We start from the raw sequence: 20,318 nt of genomic DNA on the forward strand, positions 1-20,318 counted from the left end.
CCCAACAGAAGTGGTGCAGCACATACTACTGATCATTTATATGACAACCATTCCTTGCTTTTTACTTGTTTGGCCAAGCCCTGGCTTCATAGGGTGCTTACCCCTTTCCACGTGACTCAGGAGTAAATCCTGATTATTCTAAGCCAACTATGGAAATGCTGTTCTTGCCAGCTTGATTTAAGAGTGGCCATGTGACTCCCTTTTGACCAATAAAGACACATGGGAAAAGCTGCTGGGGGACTTTTAGGAAAAATTTCTCCACTCTTCAGGTGAGACTCAAGGAGAAACAGTTCTTCCTCTGGACCTGCACTGTCCTATATGATCGCACTAGGTGGCACATGTGGCTGTTAAACTTAAATTAATTAAAATGAAATGAAATAAAAATTCAGTTCCTCAGTCACACTAGCCGCATTTTAAGTGCTCAGTGGTCACAGGGGGCTGGTGGTTGCTGAACTGGACAGTACAGATGTAGAATATTTCCATCATGGCAGAAAGTTCTGCTGTATAGGGCCATATCTCGACATTTATATCTCTGGATTTGATGCCTGGAACAGTGGTAGCCATCTTTTTTTTTTTTTTTTTTTAAAAGATTTTATTTATTTATTTGACAGAGATCACAAGTAGGCAGAGAGGCAGGCAGGGAGAGAGGGGAAGGGAAGCAGGCTCCCCGCCGAGCAGAGAGCCCGACGCGGGGCTTGATCCCAGGACCCTGGGATCATGGCCCGAGCTGAAGGGAGAGGCTTTAACCCACTGAGCCACCCAGGCACCCCAGTGGTAGCTATCTTAAAAACACTGAAAGGAGGTAGCGAGTACCAGTGGAAAATGGGGATAACCCGAGATTTTGAAGGTGTTGAGTCCCTGGAGGAAAGAACAGAAGGATTGAAAGGACCTGGTGGGGGGAGTGACTGGAAAGCTCAGTCATTAAGCGCCTGCCTTCAGCTCAGGTCATGATCCCAGGGTCCCGGGATCGAGCCCTGCATCAGGCTCCCTGCTCAGTGGGAAGCCTGCTTCTCCTTCTCCCTCTGCCCCCTGCTTGTGTTCCCTCTCGCTGTGTCTCTCTCTGTCAAGTAAATAAAATCTTAAAAAAAAAAAAAGAAGGAAAGGACCTGGGTCTCCCCGAGCTGTGGGACCACTCCTAGAACTGTCTGATTTTGGATTTCTTGTTAAGTGGTCCCAATGAATGTCCTTAATGTTTATGATACTTTCAAATGGGTATTTTCTGACTTGCCTCAGAAAGCATTCTAATGAATATAAGAGTTAACTTTACAAAGGTTTACAGTTCCTTCTTAAAAAAAAAAAACAGGGGGTTTAGGTGTACTTGACTCCTGCACAGTCAAAAATGCACTATAATTTTGACTACCCAGAAGCTTCACTACTAATAGCCTACTGTTGACCAGAAGCCTTACCGATCACGTACACAGTGGATCAGTGCATATTTTGTATGTTACATACATTATCCACTCCATTTTTATGATAAAATAAACTAGAGAAAGGAAAATATTATTAAGAAAATCATAAGGGGGACGCCTGGGTGGCTCAGTCAGTTAAGCGCCTGTCTTTGGCTCAGGTCATGATCCTGGAGTCCTGGCATCAAGTCCTGTATTGGGCTCCCTGCTAGGTGGGAAGACTGCCCCTCCCCCTGTCTGCCATTCCCCCTGTCTGCCGCTCCCCATGCTTGTTCTCTCCTCTCTCTCTGACAAATAAATAAATAAAATCTTTAAAGAAAGAAGTCATAAGGAAGAGAAAATAAATTTGCAGTACTGGCTCTATTTATTGAAGGCACCTGTGTGTAAGTGGACCCATTCAGTTCAAAACCATGTTTAAGGGTCAGTCATGTTACCTGTCATGTCGTTATAAATGCTTCATATGTTACCTTAGTGGATCTGTAGCAACAGCCAAATGTTAATCCCTTACTTCCTCGATGAGGGAACTGAGGCTTTGCACAGTTTGAGTTACTTCTAGGTTTACACAGCTGGAAAGTGGAGGTGCTGGGATTCTGGAACTTGTGTCCTTAACCACTTCCTCAGTGTTTAGTCCCTGAAGCTGTTGAAAACGATTTTTCTGCAACTTGGACGAAAACTTAGCCATATTCATTTATCCTGAGATGGCTTTGTACCCCCCAAAAGACCAGGTGAAGATTGAGGGATATCTGAAGAGTAAAAGCAGTAGCTTCACTGATTTAGTCTATTAGGGAGTAAGTTGATAGTCCAAGAGAATATGCTGTTGTGGGCGCCTGGGTGGCTCAGTTGGTTAAGCGTCTGTCTTCAGCTCAGGTCACGATCCCAGGGTCCTGGGATCGAGCCCCGTATCGGGCTCCCTGCCCAGCAGGAAGCTTCCTTTCTTCCCCACTTCCCCTGCTTGTGTTCTTTGTCTTTCGGTGTCTCTGTCAAATAAATAAATAAAATTAAAAAAAAAATGCTGTTGAAATGTACCTTGATACAGGCATATCCTTACTCAAGGAAATCATAAGAAACACATTGATCTTGGCAAGAAGTCTTGTGTTCATAAGATCACAGTGCTGTAAAAAAGCATCAGTATAAATCGCAGATGCTTTTGCGGTGACGTCTGTGGCAATTGTGTTATTTTCTTTTAGGAGTACACAAAGCTGAAAGAAGTTATACTCTCTTGTTGTTGTAGTATTCATAATAGTGTAAAATTCTGTTAAAGAAGAGAAGTGGGAAATATGAAATGGGCAGTAGTCTTGCTTTGGTGAATAAATCAGAATTGCTTATAATTTTCTCACTAATTGAATGAGTAAGAACTGAGTATGTGGCTCTTCTTATACTGTGTTGTATTACACATACATAGTCTTTCTCCTAATATAATACATGACTTGTTATTACACTGGTTTGGGTCCACAGTAAAGTCTAACATTCTGGGTTTTAGTGGGCAGAAAGGAGAGGATGTATCTGAATTACGGAAAAATTTTCAGTTATAGGATATTTTTGAAGTAGAATTTTGAAACTTTCAAGCGAGTTGCATAACATCACTAGACTATAAACTCTGTTTGAGGCCGGGGGCCTTGTGTTATTCTCTGCTGTAACCCCAGTCCCTGGCATACACAGTAGGCCTTAAAAAATTGTAACAAATGGTGGTGCCTGGGTGGGACAGTCAGTTAGGTGTCGGACTCCTCATTTCTGCTTAGGTCTTGATCTCGGGGTCTTGGAGGTCAAGCCTTGCATTGTGCTCCGCGCTTAGCTTAAAACTCCCCCTGCCCCTCCTGCGCATGCTCTCTCTCTAAAATAAAATGAATAAATCGTTAAAAATAATTGTAACAAATGAATAAACTTTGGGCAAATCCCTTCATGTTTCTGAGCTTGCTTTCTCACTTACAGCCCGTAAGGGGATGGTTTCTAGTCTTTTCCTTACCCATGATATATTTTGTAATTCTTTTCTTCCAATGAACGCCCAACTCCTAAAATATACTGTCTTTCAAGTGATTTATTTAAGAAAGAAATTTTTGGGTTGCCTGGGTGGCTCAGTTGGTTAAGCATCTGCCTTCAGCTCAGGTCAGGATTCTAGGGTCCTGGAATCGAGCCCTGCATTGGGCTCCCTGCTCAGGGGGAACTTTCTTCTCTCTCTGCCTGCCACTCCCCTTGCTAGTTCTCACTCAAGCTCGCGCGCTCTCTCTCTCTCTCTGACAAATAAATAAAAGAAAAAAAAAATTTTCCCCATTTTTGTGTTGAGCCAAGACATATATAATCGTATCCAGTTTTTGTGATCAACAGTAGACAAGCAATATGGATATAATTTTGGAAAAAAAATCACACTCTGTTTTTCTCATGCAGCCTATTGTGGATAAGTAAAGAGTTTTTGAAATAGTTTTATATAGTCCAAGTGACTACCTAGGCCCGGTTTCTAGATTTACAAAATTGTACTAGGTCGTTCTTCAAGTCTCCTTCACCTCTGAGATGGGTTTCTATGAACTTCTGTTTCGTGACGTGTAATGCAGAGATGGAACCCCATGATCTTTCTAGAAGATGCCTTCCTATGGTCCTAAGCTGTGGAAAGTTGACAGTGTTAAAATAGTCCTGCTAATTAAGCATTAGTGAATAGATAAGAACGTTTTATGGTTAGGTGGACATCACATATGTGCAAATTTTGGACAAAAACCAGCTTCACGATTTTTTAAAAAAGATTTTGTTAATTTATTTGAGAAAGAGAGCCAGAGTTGGGGAGGGGCAGAAGAAGGGGGAGAAGCAGACTGTGCTGAGCACAGAGCCCGACCCTGTATTCCATCCCATGACCCTGAGATCATGACCTGAGCCCAAATCAAGAGTTGGAGGCTCAACCCAGCTTCATGATTTTTTAAGTTCCCCTCTGTGAGTTATTGATCTGTTGTTTGCATTAAGGGGAAAAAAACCCCAACTAGATTATTACATAAAAGTGAACTTTATCCAAGAGCACAGAATCATAAAATCTGTATTAGTAATAATTATGATTTATTGATGAACTATGATAAAATACTTTATAAATGTAACTTTATGCAAAGTAATCACCCCCATTTTACCAATGCACAAATACAAGTAAGGAAATGTTAAAAACTTATTTAAGGCAGAGCCAGGATTTGAATGCAATTAAGTCTCCCTCAAGAACCCAGTCTCTCTCTGCCTCTCTCTTCTTTTTAAGATTTTATTTATTTATTTATTTGTTTATTTATTTATTTGACACAGAGAGTGAGTGAGCAGAAGGAGGGGGAGTGGCAGGCAGACAGAAAGGGAGAAGCAGGCTTCCTGTTGAGAAAGGAGCCGGATGCAGGACTCGATCCCATGCACGTGAGATCATGCCCTGAGCCAAAGGCAGATGCTTAACGACTGAGCCACCCAGGCATCCCAGGAGCCCAGTCTCTTAATCACATTTAAGACTTGGTTAAGGAGGCATGCTCATTCATCCATTGGAAATAAAGGGACATGGGCACTTTATTCATATGGAGGAGATTACCGCCAAATCAGTCTTTCAAAGCTCGTGACAAGCCACAGAAGGTATATAGTGAGGACATTGGAACACGAACCATTAATACACACAGGCCAAAAGCCCTGCTGAGAGATTTCTATCCAGGAGTGCTACAGCAAAGGGTAAGGTTTACACAGCCTCAAAATAGAGGCAACTCAAAAATACAACGTTTTTTTTCTTTGATTTAAAAAAAAATTCCTTAAGTAATCTCTCCACCCAACATGGGGCTTGAACTCACCATCTGGAGATCAAGAGTTGCATGCTCCACCAACTAAGCTACCCAGGTGCCCCCAAAATGCAGCTTTTCTAACTTGGGCCACAACGGGAATATCCATACTTCCAGCCTTTGTTGGTGGCTTTTACTAGTATGTAGCTGTTTACAGAGATGATTTGTCATATGGGAGTCCTTCTCTTGAGTGTGATGAAAAAATCATAATATGGAGGTTCGTTGGGAGCAAAACTAGGGAGGCGAGGCACAAAGAAGGGAATTCATTGATTTAGCTGCAAAGTGGCAGGGACTCCTTTTCCTCCAATTCCTCTTGATTCCTTGATTTTTGACTTGTCAATATCATGGCAAAGGAAAAGAAAATAGTGGTTGGGGAGAGTAATTTTAGCATTAATTTTGTCCCATCATTAGTTTAATGGATATTAATTACTCCACAGCACTCAAATTAAATCGATGTGGCAGAGACTGGCTGGCAGCTCACCAAACTTTAATTTTTTTTTTCTTCGTTACCACACAGCTACACTCCCTCACCCAGCCTCCCTTGCCATGAATTCTGGTTAATAGGTGTCGGAAAGTGTTTGCCACTTCCAGGCTTAGCCATAAAACTCTCCCAACCCGATTTCCCTCACTCTCCCTTCTCCTGTTTGCCGGCTGGATATTGCTGTCCAGAGCAGACTTGGAATTTTCATGTTGAACATGGCAGTGCCTCTGTCTTCCTGGGCCCCTGAATGACTGCGTAGAGTAGATGCCCCTATCTCTGCCCTACCCTTCTCTCTACTCTAGGTGGCCGATTGGACTTTACTCATGGAAAAGAAACTTCTATTTTTTTGAGCCCCTGACATTTTAGAATTTAATTTGTGCAGCAGTTTGCCTTACCTTAACTAATACATCTGTGACCCTGCTCGCCAGGGTTGTTGGTACATCTCGTTCTGCCATTGGAAGGTGTGGTGGAGTGGGGTAGGTATCTCTTCTTTCATAATTCCTTTTTTTTTTTTTAATATTTTATTTATTGGAGAAGCAGACTCCCCACTGAGCAGGGAGCCCGATGTGGGGCTTCATCCAGGAACCTGAGATCGTGACCTGAGTTGATGGCAGACGCTTAACCAACTGAACCACCCAGGTGCCCCTTCTTTCTTGAGATCATTTAAGAACCCAGGTCCGAGCTGGGAGAGGGGTGATGGTCGCTACTGAGAGAGTACTTTGAGTGCGAGAGGCCCACCAGAGCCATCCACTTCCTTTGCTCCAACCTGGGCCACTGGGACTTTCACAGTTTGGCATATGGTGAAAACTACAGGTTCTGGATTTTCTGGGGTCGGATCTTACCTGTACCATTTATTAACTCTGACTCTAACATGGTGTTTACTCACTGTGGTTCAGTGTCCTTATCTGTAAAGTAGCAGTATCTCTCAAGAATCACTTGCAGATGGGGCATCTGCATGGCTCAGTGGGTTAAGTCTCTGCTTCAGCTTGGGTCATGATCTCAGGGTCCTGGGATCGAGGCCTGCGTCCAGCTCTCTGCTCAGCAGGGAGCCTGCTTCCCCCTCTCTGTTCCTCTGCCTGCCACTCTGCCTACTTTCGATCTCTCTCTGTCAAATAAATAAATAAAATCTTAAAAAAAAAAAAAGAGAATGACTCGCAGATTAAAGGAGGTGATGCCTGTGGAGATGCCTGTAATGCATCTGACATGGGTGGGAATTCTGGTAATACCGGCCGGATCCCTAGAGACCAACCCAGTGATGGAGATTTTTCCAGCAATGGCAGGGTTCTGTATCTGTGCTGCCCTATACAGTAGCCACCAGCACTGTGGGGCTGTTGAGTACTTGAAACATGACTGAGGAACTGGATTTTCATTTTATTTAACTTGAATTAACGTAAATTTAAGTAACCACGTGTGGCTAGTAGCTATGGTAGTGAACCGTGCAGCTTAGGCCATTTGTTCTAATTGCTTCGGAATTTTTCTCCTTTATATGGAGTAAGTCACGGTTCAGTCACAGGAGGAGAGTCACTAGGGAGGGACACACACACACATACACACACACACACACTCTCTCTCTAAGGAATTTGTCACAGGGATTTGACCTTATACAACCACGGGAGCTGGCTGAGCGGCCTCTGTAAAGCTGTTGTCTTCACATCTGGTGCCAGAACTTGCCATGGGTGGGCAGCAGGGAGGCAGGAAGAAGGGTGACACAGGTTGGAACCCATGGGCGTGAGTTGTAGCCATGAAACAGACTGAAACTCACATCTGTTCTTGTTACCTGTGACCTTGGTGGTATGGCTGTCCCGCAGAAGCTGGGCGCTTAGCACGAAATTAAATGTCCACCCCACCCGGGCGTCGAAGCTGAAGCAGATGTGGGGGGCGGGGGGGTGGCTGGAGCAGTTGCAGGCTGGCAGCACCCTCACACGGATGCAGGGAGGCACCTGCTGCTCCGCCTCTGTCCACGTGTCCCACAGGAAGCGCTCTCACAAACGATGCTCTCCAGAAACCTACAGAAAAGGGAATTCTGGGAATTACAACTTAGCCTCGCCCTGATGCTCCATTACTGAGAAACTGCACATACTGGAACGCTAACGAGCTCAATTTTGTATCTGTTAATAGTTCTAAGTAAAACATGATGCTAACATCTCCCAAGGCTCTATTTAAATGTTTCTGTTCTGCAGCTGGCCCGAAGATATTCCGAAGAGCCTTACTGCCAGCCAGCATCATCTTTGAGTAGAAAGAGTATGAGTATTTTTTTTTAAAGATTTTATTTTATTTATTTGACAGAGAGAGAGAGGTCACAAGTAGGCAGACAAGCAGGCAGAGAGAGAGGAGGAAGCAGGCTCCCTGCTGAGCAGAGAGCCCGATGCGGGGCTCGATCCCAGGACTCTGGGATCATGACCTGAGCTGAAGGCAGAGGCATAACTCACTGAGCCACCCAGGTGACCTGAGTATGAGTATTTTTAAAAAGTTTTTCTTTCCACTTTTCTGTGGTTTAGAATTTTCTCCACATAAACCCACATTATTATTGTTATAATTAGAAAAGAAAGTAATGTTAATTTTTAGAAACCTGTCAGTGACCCCTGGGGAGACCGGGCATCCCACTAGAGGGCACTCTAATAATATCACAATTGGGTGTGCCCTTCACTTTGGGCCTGAAACTGTGCGGGGTCTAGACTTTGTGCAAGAACTTAAGAAACCGGGGCGCCTGGGTGGCTCAGTGGGTTAAAGCCTCTGCCTTCAGCTCAGGTCATGATCTCCAGGTCCGGGGATCGAGCTCCACGTCGGGCTCTCTGCTCAGCGGGGAGCCTGCTTCCTCTTCTCTCTGCCTGCCTCTCTGCCTACTTGTGATTTCTCTCTGTCAAATAAATAAGTAAAATCTTAAAAAAGACCTTAAGAAACCAAAGATACAGTCACCTGATCTCCTGAAATCCTTTGACTTCTGCTTCTTTCCTTACATTTCCAAAGAGATTCCAAGGGTATTTGATAATCAGAAGCAAAGGGTAGAAAACGGAAAGAAAGTGAAGTGGAGCTCTTGCTCAGTAGAAGGGAGAAACCATTTTTAGAAAGGTCACTAGGAAAACGAGGAACAGAGGGCACAATCCTGTTAATTACAGACATGAGCAGGGGTTTCTGTGTGCGCTCCTCATACATACCGATGAAGTATGTCCTATTGTGATTATTGTCATCCCTGTTTTCCAGAGGGGAAGCTGAAGTGCGGGTGGGTTAATGATGTTGTCCAGAGTTACATAGTGGTAGATTACAAAAGTTGTGCAGAATTAACAAGTGGTGGCTTTGGACTTAGGTCATCTGGGCTTCACAGTCTATGTTCGTTCGTGACCTACTTACCACACTTGAGAGATTCAGGGCAAAGTCACATGGACTGCTGGGGTTGACTCCTGTTTCCCCCACACCCCAACATCCAGGGGAACCCCCCCATCCTCTCGTCTTACCTTAGAATGTCTGTTGAACCTCTTTTCATGCCAGCTTCCCAAGCACAAGTTCAGGTCCTCATCGCGTCCTGCCTGGCCAGTCTCCTGCAGCAGCCTCCTCTCCGGCCGCCGTATTTATTTCATGGCTGTGTAAAACAATACATGTTGTTCTGTGGTAGGGGCTGGGGAGAGTGGGGAGGGTGTTTTGCACCCAAGTCCTTATTTTAGCCTCTGTACCCCCAGAGAACGTAAACTAAGATGCTCAGTGGATCGCTGCTCGATTGTGAGCTGGCATAGAGTGGTGTGATAAAGGAGACTAGGGGCGCCTGGGTGCCTCAGTTGATTAAGCATCTTCCTTTGGCTTGGGTTGTGATCCTCAGGGTCTTGGGATTGAGTCTCACGGGGGGTGTCCCTGCTCAGCAGGGAGTCTGCTTCTCCCTCTCCCTCTGCTGCTCCCCCGCTTGTACTCTCTCTCAACACCCCACACCCCCGTCAAATAAATAAGCAAAATCATTAAAAAAAAAAAAAATTTTTTTTTAGAGTAGACTAGAAAAAACTCTGTACCCTAGCCAGTAGCGCCCCCACCCTGCATTTCCAGGTACTTTTGCACTTAAAACGACAAGAAACTCTTGCTAACCCATAAATTAGAGTTGCTTTGGCGCGAAAGAGTATGTCAGCAGCTCACAGTAGAATTACCCTAGGCGGGAGTGGGAATCAGGGAGGAGAAGGGCAGCCAAGCAAATGTTGCTTTCCTTAAGCCGCATCTCTCCTGGGAATAAGTGGAGATAAGTGTTGAACGTGCATTCTCTCCCGGGACAGTATTGCCCCCAGGGGAGTGAACATTGGCTTTCGGAGGCTAAAAAAAAGTCTTAACCAATTACACAGGGCTGGGACTACAAGGGTCTGGAGCACAAATAGGAGATGCCCTCTCTTAGCGCCGCCTATGTGAGTGTGCACAAATAGAAAAACACACATACATAAATGTGCACATACTCGTTAGATGGAACGAGAAAGAGATTGAAAGGGTCAGGCAAACGGGGAAAAATGTGGGGATTTTAAATTGATTGGTCTGGATCAGCTTCTCAGCGAAGCTGATGAGCAGAATTCCAAGGAAGCACCAGGGCACAAACCAGGGGGTTCCTGGGAGGACAAGTGTTCCAGGCACAGGAAACAGTGAGTGCGAAGTGTGGATATGGCCCGAGTATTGGCAGAATAGCAGGGAGCGCCCTGTGGCTGAGTGAGGGGACAGGAAGAGTCAGAGATGAGGTCTGGCTAGAAGGGCATCTGTTCCATGGGAATGCGGGGACACTCCGTCTCAGAAGCGTTCACTAAAGACCAAGGCCCATCAAGAACTGCTGATTGTTTGCGCTTGGGGAAGTTCCACCAGCTCGCAGCTGAAGTCTTCTCTAATGATGTCATTATTAATCGTTTAATAAAAACGTATGTCAGAGACCGTCCTGAGCAGCGTGACGTGAGATGGTCACAGCTCGAGTAAACACTTTGGGCTGTGCCAAAGGAGAAATGTTTTCATTCGTTTTGTTGGTTATGTAGTAAAATCTGAAAATACAGTTCTTGGAAGAGTATCTGTTGTTCCAAGCCCTGAAGAGCCAATGTAATAACAAAACAATATTGTTTTGTTTGGGGTTCCCATATAGGAGTGCCTAGGCGTGGCGCCTAGTTTTGAATCATCTCTCTATGGAATAGTAATTCAATCCAGGGAAGGAAGGCCACCAGATTACAAGTTTCAGCTGGGTCTAGAATATTCCTGCAAGGGGAGCTGGTCGTATCTGTTTCAGATGCACTAATCAAAGATTAAGCCTTAATCTTTCCCATTCAACTTGGGGCACGTGTGTTGGAAGGAAATCTTCATTCGTGTTCCTGTGGTCACAGGTCTGACACAAGCAGCCGCCTCCCTTTTTTTTTTTTTTTAAAGATTTTATTTATTTACTTGACAGACAGAGATCACAAGTAGGCAGAGAGGCAGAGAGAGAGGAGGAAGCAGGCTCCCTGCTGAGCAGAGAGCCCGATGTGGGGCTCGATCCCAGAACCCTGGGATCATGACCTGAGCCGAAAGCAGAGGCTTAACCCACTGAGCCACCCAGGCGCCCCCAGCCGCCTCCCATTTTAAGTTGTACGGGCCCCCACGGCATCCAAGAGTGGGCAGAAAAATGAAAACATCAGAAACGGTCAGCTGTGACCTTGCCTGACTTGCATGCAGGTCGTTTGCTGGGAAGGTGATTTCAGGAATCAGAAGTGAAGGAACAGGAAGAAGGCATTAGAAGAAATAGAAAAGCCTATAAAGGGTATGTAACTGAGGTCATTGTTGTAGGCAGTGAAAGCTCAGGGTCACTGAATTTTTTATGTTGTTCATGATGTATATTTGAATGGCCATTTTAGCACACATTTGTAAGATCTGTCTGCTGTGATTGGTAATTATGATTACTATTCCAAACTTCAGATTCTGAATAATAATTGTCCAAGAAATACTTTAAAATCTTTCCTTTATAGATCTGCCTCAAGGCTCTCAGATCCATTCCCTGTCTTTCCTCTGCTGTGCCTTGTACCCCAGGGTCCTGACTCCTTGCACTATTTATGTTAAATTCCTGCTGTTGTACTACCTGCCTCTCAATGGGTTCCAGACTGATCCCTGACTGATGGAGACTCCTTAATGATGTCATCAGTCAGTCTCAAAATATTTTTTTTTAAAGATTATTTATTTATTTATTTGAGAGAGAGAGACAGTGAGAGAGAGCATGAGCGAGGAGAAGGTCAGAGAGCGAAGCAGACTCCCCATGGAGCTGGGAGCCTGATGTGGGACTCGATCCCGGGACTCCAGGATCACGCCCTGAGCCGAAGGCAGTCGTCCAACCAACTGAGCCACCCAGGCGTCCCTCAAAATATTTTTTTAAAAGATTTTATTTATTTGAGAGAGAGAGAGCGAGAGCATAAGAGGGGGAGAGTCAGAGGGAGAAGCAGACTCCCTGCCGAGCAGAGAGCCTGACTCCAGCAGATGCTTAAGTGACTGAGCCACCCAGGTGCCCCAGTCCCAGAATATTTTTGAACATCTACCAGATTCAGGGCCCTGGACTGTCGTATTCCTAGAGGATAATAAAGCATCAAGCCGCTTAGCATCTAGTTGGGAAAAAGAAAAGTTAAATAACAGTGCCAGATAGTGTGTGTTGGACAGGTGGCAGTGAGTGGTGTAGTCAAGGAATAAACCTTAAGATAAAAAGGAGAGAGCCACCTCTACTGACTTTTGTGGCCAGAGTATGCTCTAAGGGGCCAGAGGGCTGACCCAAGGAGGTTATCTTCTAAAACTCCCAATGTGGAAGAGGTGAAAATTTGGAATTCCATTTGAAATCATCTGATTTCTAAATGTTGGTAAGTAATTCAAACTTTCAAAAAATTTAGTGTGATTTCCACTTACCTGGCCAGTGGGATAGAGCTTGCCTGGCAGCTAAACTGGAATCGTGAGCCAGTGGTAGGCATGTGTTGAATGGATTACTGCAGTGGGCAAGAAGGTGAATGTCAAGAACATTAAAGATCCTTTCCAATGAGAAGATTCTGGAGTTCTAATATTTCACTCACATATGAGGTGATCAAGGCCTGGGCTTAGAAGGGGACAGCGGCCATGGGAAGAAGGGACAGATAAGAGAGCAATTAGGGAATATTAAGAATACCCTACATTTATATACTAATTTATGGTCAAGAGAGTTTGTGTTTGGAAGCAGGATAGAATAGAGATGCAGGGTTGGCTCTGAAATTGGACTGGCTGCGTTCAAATGTCAGCTGTACAGTGAGTTACTGAAGGGGCCCAGGGCTCCTTGCCCAGACTGTTTCTCAAGCACTCAAATGGATTGATGGTGATGAATTCACGTATCTCATGGAGTTGTAGGCTCATTAAATAATAAGTGCATATTGAGGCATTAAGGCTGGCTCATAGGAAGCACCAGCCACTGCTTATCACATGGACACCATCTCACTTTAGTCCCTTGCAGTAGCCCCATGTTATGGGGAAAAGAGTACTGGTTGGGGGGAGCGGGGGGGAGGGAGGAGTCGGGTGAGGATCCAAGAGTGAGCGCGTGATTTATACACTCAACTTTACGGCTGAGACGAACTCTAGGTTTCCAGGCCCTTGACCTGTGGGATTCTCCCCCCCTCCCCCGCCATAGAGGGTGGTTTCTTGCAGCTCATACTTCCTTTTTCTTTCTTTTTAAAAAAGATTTTATTTATTTATTTGACAGAGAGAGAGAGAGACAGCAAGAGAGGGAACACAAGCTGGGGGAGTGGGAGAGGGAGAAGCAGTATTCCCTCTGAGCAGGGAGCCCAAGGTGGGGCTCCATCCCAGGACCCTGGGATCATGGCAGATGCTTAACGACTGAGCCACCCAGGTGCCCTACATATTCTTTCTTTCTTTCTTTCTTTTTTTTTTAAAGATTGTATTTATTTAGTTGAGAGAGAGACAGGGAGAGAGAGCGTGAGAGGGGAGAAGGTCAAAGGGAGAAGCAGACTCCCTGTGGAGCTTAGCCCTATGTAGGACTTGATTCCAGGACTCCGGGATCATGACCTGAGCCAAAGGCAGTTGCCTAACCACCTGAGCCACCCAGGTGCCCTGCATATTTTCTATAATAATAATTTAAAAAAGAGTTGGATTTCTGAGTATGGTAGGAAGAATAATGGCTCCTCAGTGATGTCCCTGTCCTAATGCCTAGGATCTGCGAGGATCTTACCTTACATAACAAGAGGGACTTTGCAGGTGTGATGGAAGTTAAGTAGTGTGAGATTATCATGGATTACCTGGGTGGGTAGGATCTAATCCTGGGAGTTCTTAAAAGTGGAAGAAGGGGGCAGAGGAGTGAAAGAGAAGGATGCCCCAGGTGAAGGAGTCCCCCCCTTCCACCCCATCCCACTGTTGCTGTCTTTGAAGATAGAAGAATGAGGCATGAACAACAAAATGTGGGTAGCTTCTAGAATCTGGGAATGGCTCTCAGTTTCCAGCCAGCAAGTAAATGAGTTACCTTGGTCCTACAACTGCAAGGAACTAAAGTGACCCAGATAAGCAAGACTCAGTCCCTCCTAGAGCCTCCAGAAAGGAATGCAGCCTGTTGATACCTTGATTTTCATCTGGTGAGATCCATATTGGACTCCTGACACGGAACTCTAACATCACACATTTGTGTTGTCTTAAACCACTAAGCTCATGGTAATATGTTACAGCAGCAACAGGAAGCTAATACACGGAGATTTCCATCTTAAATTATTTGGCAGATGTTACCAGTAACACCATCAAATTCAAGAACTCAAAAGGTATGGAAATGATGCCTGGTGATAAAGGAGTTCTGGGATATATGGAGTTGGAGAGGCAAAGACAGTAAGGCGTTCACTTGGCAGTGCTTAGACCACACTTGGCCTCATGGGATTGGGGTTGAGGAAAGAAAGTGCCAGGGAGGTGATGGAGGGTAATAGACTGTTGAGGGGTTTGGTTTCTTGAGATTCCAGTTCCTGTCTTTGGCTTTCATTGTAAGCATATGCGTGGACATGATAATTGGAATATATGTACTTAAAAAAAAAAATCACTAGAGTCATACTGGGTAAATTTTATAGACCAATCATAATAATTTTATTTATTAATTTTAAAAAATTTATTTATTTGAGAGAGAGAGGGAGCACGGTAGGGAGGAGCAGAGGGCAAGGGAGAGAGAAATTCAAGCAGACTCCCCACTGAGCGTGGAGCCCCAACTGGATCCCACAACCCTGGGATCATAACCTGAGCAGACACCAAGAGTGGGACAGTCAACTGATGAGCCGCCCAGGCGCCCCCAGGAATTTTATTTATTGACTTAAATGAGAGCTTAATAAATGAATAATGCTTTAAAATGTGCTCTTTGTAAGTTTCCAAAGGAAAATCTGAAAAATTTAAATGTTTTTCTTTTCTTTGTTTATGAATCCTTGTAACAATGGAAATGTTTTGTCTCCTAAGAATGGCATGGAGCTCAAGTATATGACTCAGTGGAAATGACGACCACCTCTTTGGTTGTAACAAATGGGAAGTGAGTTAGGAGAGAGCCCAAGAGAAACAGGCTGATAGTCAGGAAAATGCAAGGCCTATGGGGGCGTCTCTATTTTGGACTAGAAGGCGTGATGTGGAGGATTGTAATGAGAGACAGAAAAAAGTGAATAAAATGTTAGTCACTAAGCAATCAGGCCCCTAGAAGGAAAAAAAACATGCTAAAAGAAAAAAAAAAGGACAATAAGAGTTTAAAAATCTCTGGCTTTTATTAGCCAGATTTCCTCCCTTCATCAGTGTAGATCGTTGCTGGGAGCCCTGCACGGTTCCAAGATGGAAGAGGCCAGCTCTGCCTACGGGTCAGGGGATTTGGCAGTGAAGGAGGCTGGAACCATAGGCAGCTATGGTCAGCCCCTGGGCAAAATTGTAGAGGCAGCAGTAGAAGCCTCTGCTGGCCTCAGACATCACTCGCCACCCCGCTTGCCTGTTACCGAACCCTTCACAGTGCTCTCATGCTCTTCCTGGCCCGTGGCACATTCCCGGCCCCCTCCACCTCCCCTGCCCACACTGGTAAGTGTCCTTCTCAGAGGAGCCCATACTTGAATGTTGATTCTTCCCAGTACTTTTCAGCATGGCCCAGTATGGTAGGTCTTTGCTACAGGATCAGAATAATTCAGCCAACTGGAGGTAATTCATACCAAGGTGTGAACAAGTGATTTTCCCTTAGTGCTCCCAAAAGTATTTAAAAAATTAAGCTCTTGTTAACTCGACAGACTGTTTAAAGATTTTATTTATTTATTTGACAGACAGAGATCACAAGTAGGCAGAGAGGCAGGCAGAGAGAGGAGGAAGCAGGCTCCCCACTGAGCAGAGAGCCTGATGCGGGGCTCGATTCCAGGACCCTGGGACCATGAACCAAGCCGAAGGCAGAGGCTTTAACCCACTGAGCCACCCAGGTGCCCCTCAACTGACTCTTTAATTGGTGGAATATTAAAGTAGCCTGAGGGAGATACTGAAGGACAGAGAACTAAGAGGAAGCGCTTCAATTATATTGGGGCATCGAGGCACTAACCACTCGGCATACATTTGCCTTGTTGGCTGCAGCGCAGTTGGGAACTTGAACACTCAATCGGTCTTGCTTTTAAGCCGAATTGTGTTTTAATGATCCCAGTACCCTACCACCACTTCGGAAAAACAGGCTTGTGGAGCCTACCAGGTATGTTTCACTGTGCAATTTTAGTTTCCAAACATACGTATTCTTTATTTTTTTTAAAAGATTTTATTTATTTACTTGACAGAGATCACAGGTAGGCAGAGAGGCAGGCGGAGGGCTGGGGGGAGAAGGCTCCCTGCTGAGCAGACAGCCCGATGCGGGGCTCGATCCCAGGACCCTGGGATCATGACCTGAGCTGAAGACAGATGCTTAACCCACTGAGCCACCCAGGCACACCCCCCCCCCGCTTTTTTTAAAGATCAATTTATTTCTCTTAGCGAGAGCACTTTTGAGCGGAGCAGAGGGACAAGGAGAGAGAATCTCAAGCAGTCTCTCTACTGAGCGAGCATGGGGCTTGATCCCACAACTCCAAGATCATGACCGAGCCGAAATCAAGAGTCAGACGCCCAGCCTACTGAGCCACCCCAGCATCCCCCAAACATACATATTATTTTTAAAATTGTATTTCAAGATACCTCTATAGAAATAATCTTTCCTCCCTCTATAATTAAAAAAAATTTAAAACTTTCAAGGTAATACTGCACATGGATGAGAGTTCGGGAGAGCAGCATTCATGGCTGCAGAGGGCTGTCTGAATTGGTTTGTTTCCTATAGGGCATTTTGGCAGCCAAAATCAAGGAATTCCTTTTTAAAAAAATTTTTTTTAAATGTTTTATTAACACATAAAATCAAGGAATTTCTGAGGGACGCAGCCAAGTATGTGTTGCAAAAATTTAGCCAAAAATATATTTTTTTGTTTTTTTTTTTTTTTTTAGATTTTATTTATTTATTTATTTGAGAGAGAGAGACAGTGAGAGAGAGCATGAGCGAGGAGAAGGTCAGAGAGCGAAGCAGACTCCCCATGGAGCTGGGAGCCTGATGTGGGACTCGATCCCGGGACTCCAGGATCACGCCCTGAGCCGGAGGCAGTCGTCCAACCAACTGAGCCACCCAGGCGTCCCCCAAAAATATATTTTTAAAAGATTTTATTTATTTATTTGACAGAGGAAAACACAGCAAGAGAGGGAACACAAGCAGGGGAGAGGAAGAGGGAGAAGCAGACTCCCGGCCAAGCAGAGAGCCCGATTTGGGGCTCAATCCCAGCACCCTGGGGTTATGACCTGAGCTGAAGGCAGATGCTTAACAACTGAGCCACCCGGGTGCCCCTAGCCAAAAGCATTTATTTCAACATTGTTGATAATCATGGAAAACTGTACCACTAAAATGAAATTTGTGGTATAAATTAATGGTATATCCAGTCACTAAAGTGCTATACAGTGACCACAAGTTAAGTATTGTGGAAAATTGTTTAATGATAGAGAAGAATGTTCAGGATATACTGTCATGAGAAAAATTGGGATATAAATCATTGATGTGATATGAACTTTCTCCTACATATAAACACATATATATACACATATATCCATAAATCTATATACGTATGTAGATATACATATAAACATAGAGAGAGCAAAGCATATATGCCAAAATATTAATGTCGTTTATATTTGGGTGGTGAAATTATAGGTGGTTTTAATTTTCTTTTTTGTTTATTATCTGTAATTTATCTCGGGTTGTGCTAGTAAGTGTGTGTTGTTTTTCAGAGAGGAAAAAATAGAATTCCTTTTAAGAGGATCTGAACATCCTCTGAAAGTAGATAATAGCAGTTCTTGTAGTTTATAAACGCAGAGGCATCTGATGGGGTTTAACTCCTAAGAAAGAAGTAGCGGCTTGCTAGGTGTAACAGGAAGGCTGTGCAGATAGGCATACAAGGAAGCACAGTTAATGGAAGTTTCATTTATGTATATATATCTTTTTTAAAAAAAAACGATTTTATTTATTTATTTGACAGAGATCACAAGCAGGCAGAGAGGCAGGCAGAGAGAGGAGGAAGCAAGCTCCCTGCTGAGCAGACAGCCCGATGCGGGCCTCGATCCCAGGACCCTGGAATCATGACCTGAGCTGAAGGCAGAGGCTTTAACCCACCAAGCCACCCAGGCGCCCCTATACCTTTACTTTCACAAATTGTTTTTCGAAAAAGATTTTTTTTTTAAACTTTTTTTGTTTTAGAGAGGCGGAGAGCCCAAGAGGGGAGGAGCAGAGGGAGAGGGAGAGAGAGCATCTTAAGCAGACTCCCTGCTGAGGGGGTTGGCATTGATCCCACTACCCTGAGATCATGACCTGAGTGGAAACATAGTTCAATGCTTTACTGACTGAACCATCCGGGCGCCCCTTTACTTTTACAAATTTTAATGAATACCAGCCAACAACTGAAGTTCTCAGTCATCATTTTCAGTTTCAAATATACTAAATCATTATATGACAGAATACAGAGAGCACTGTCAAAGGTTAAACTGGAAGAATTGCTTCACCAGAGATGTGTCTGGAGAGAATTGAGTCGAGAAGTACTGATGACAGGCCTTTGGAAATAATTGTAAAGTCATACAGTGCCCTCTTTTGGTAGCTATTTGCAATTCATTTTCCATTTGCTCCTGTTAAAGCTGTTCATCTACAAATTCATGCACAAACTAAACTAACTTTAAATCACCTTTTTCCTCAACAGAGAATGCCGATAATTCCAGTCTGTTATCACCATCTGGTAAGACTGATATTTCATGGCTTTGGGGAATTTCAGGAAAATAGCTTCAATGTTCCTCACGCAATAGGGCATGAGGTCAGGTACAGCAAAATTGCTTTTCTCCATGCAGGTTGATTTAATTCTGTCATTAAACCTACACCTGAAAAGTCAATAGCTCACACAGACAAGAGGACAGGCAAATTGGTGCCCCCACATATATGGACAAAGCTGAGGAATACATTGTGGGTTTTCGTTTGGGGAACTGCTTAAGTTCTTCAACATTATTTTTAGTATTCTCGTTCATAGGTCTCCCGTAGAGTATTAAGAACATAAACCTGCCCAGTGTTCCTGTATAGTTGAGGCTTGAGATGTTCTCTTCAGTATACTTCCTCAGTCACTTCTGAACAAATACTTTTCAAAGGACTTCTGAGGGCTTAGCCCTCCTGAGAATGGGAAGGCAAATCAAGAGAAATTTTTCACTAGGACCCTGTTGGCAGGAACCAGGACTAGAACCCACATTCACGACTGCTAGCTGGAACCAGAACCGGAAGTCAGGGATAAAGTGGTCTAGCCCCATATGGTGAGAGCCTATGGGACAGTGAAGCCCCAGTAACTTACCCAAGGTCACACAACTCCCTGCCCCCATTAGGCACAGGCAGCATGTGGCTTTTTTGCCGCCTCCTTCTGCGTTCTTTCTGGTGTACCATATATTGTAGAACGATCTTTTATGGTAAGGAGCCAGTCCATTCACATTCTATCCTTAGATGTATCAAAATGAGCTTCTGCTGTTAATTCATTTAAATGAAATTCGTAACAATAGCTGTTAACTTCTTGTGGACATACCACATGCTTAGGAGTCTCCGGACATCTCATTCAGCTTCCAGTCTTGCAGTATAGGAATTACTATATCCACATTCTAGACGAGGAAACTGAGGGTCAGAGAGGATAAAACTTGCTCATGTTCACACATTCTGTGGAAGCAAACTACTCGTGTTTGAGCTTGGACACCACCCTCCACATCCCATTGCTTAGCTGTGTGACTTTGGGCAAGTTTCTTCACCTTTCTGGGCCTCAGTTGCTTCATGTATAAATCGGGAAATATAATGGTATCTGCTTCACAAGTAGTCATGAAGGTGAAAGGAGATGACCTGTGCACCTGGCCCAGAGTAAACCCGCAAGAAGTCATAACGATCATTACTCTGAGTGATAAAGGGGATGGGGTGAAGATTCAAACCAGGACTGCAAGCCTCCGAAGCCCAAGCTTTTTGGACTGTGCCAATTTGCCCCCTTGCTGTTAAAGGTTCCTAGGGTGCAATGAACCACTGTATTTTTCTCCTAGTACAGTAGCCATCATCTGACTTAATCATGGCGATATCTTAGCAAAATCCTGTTTGCATGGAAATAGAGGATATGGAGATTTGGAGGCACC

General features: G+C 44.4%; 1 protein-coding gene across 9 annotated transcripts in view; it reads left to right on the forward strand.

Moving 5' to 3' along the window:
- ADGRG2 (adhesion G protein-coupled receptor G2) overlaps window positions 1-20,318 on the forward strand; it is a 135,079-nt gene that overhangs the window by 69,215 nt on the left and 45,546 nt on the right. For all 9 annotated transcript variants that reach the window (XM_044234411.1, XM_044234414.1, XM_044234407.1 and 6 more), the window contains one exon: window positions 18,875-18,910. In XM_044234411.1, the coding sequence (XP_044090346.1) occupies window positions 18,875-18,910 (36 nt within the window). The remainder of the gene's footprint in view (window positions 1-18,874; window positions 18,911-20,318) is intronic.

This window comes from Neovison vison, chromosome X, assembly GCF_020171115.1.
Source record: "Neovison vison isolate M4711 chromosome X, ASM_NN_V1, whole genome shotgun sequence".
Taxonomy (NCBI): Eukaryota; Metazoa; Chordata; class Mammalia; order Carnivora; family Mustelidae; genus Neogale; species Neogale vison.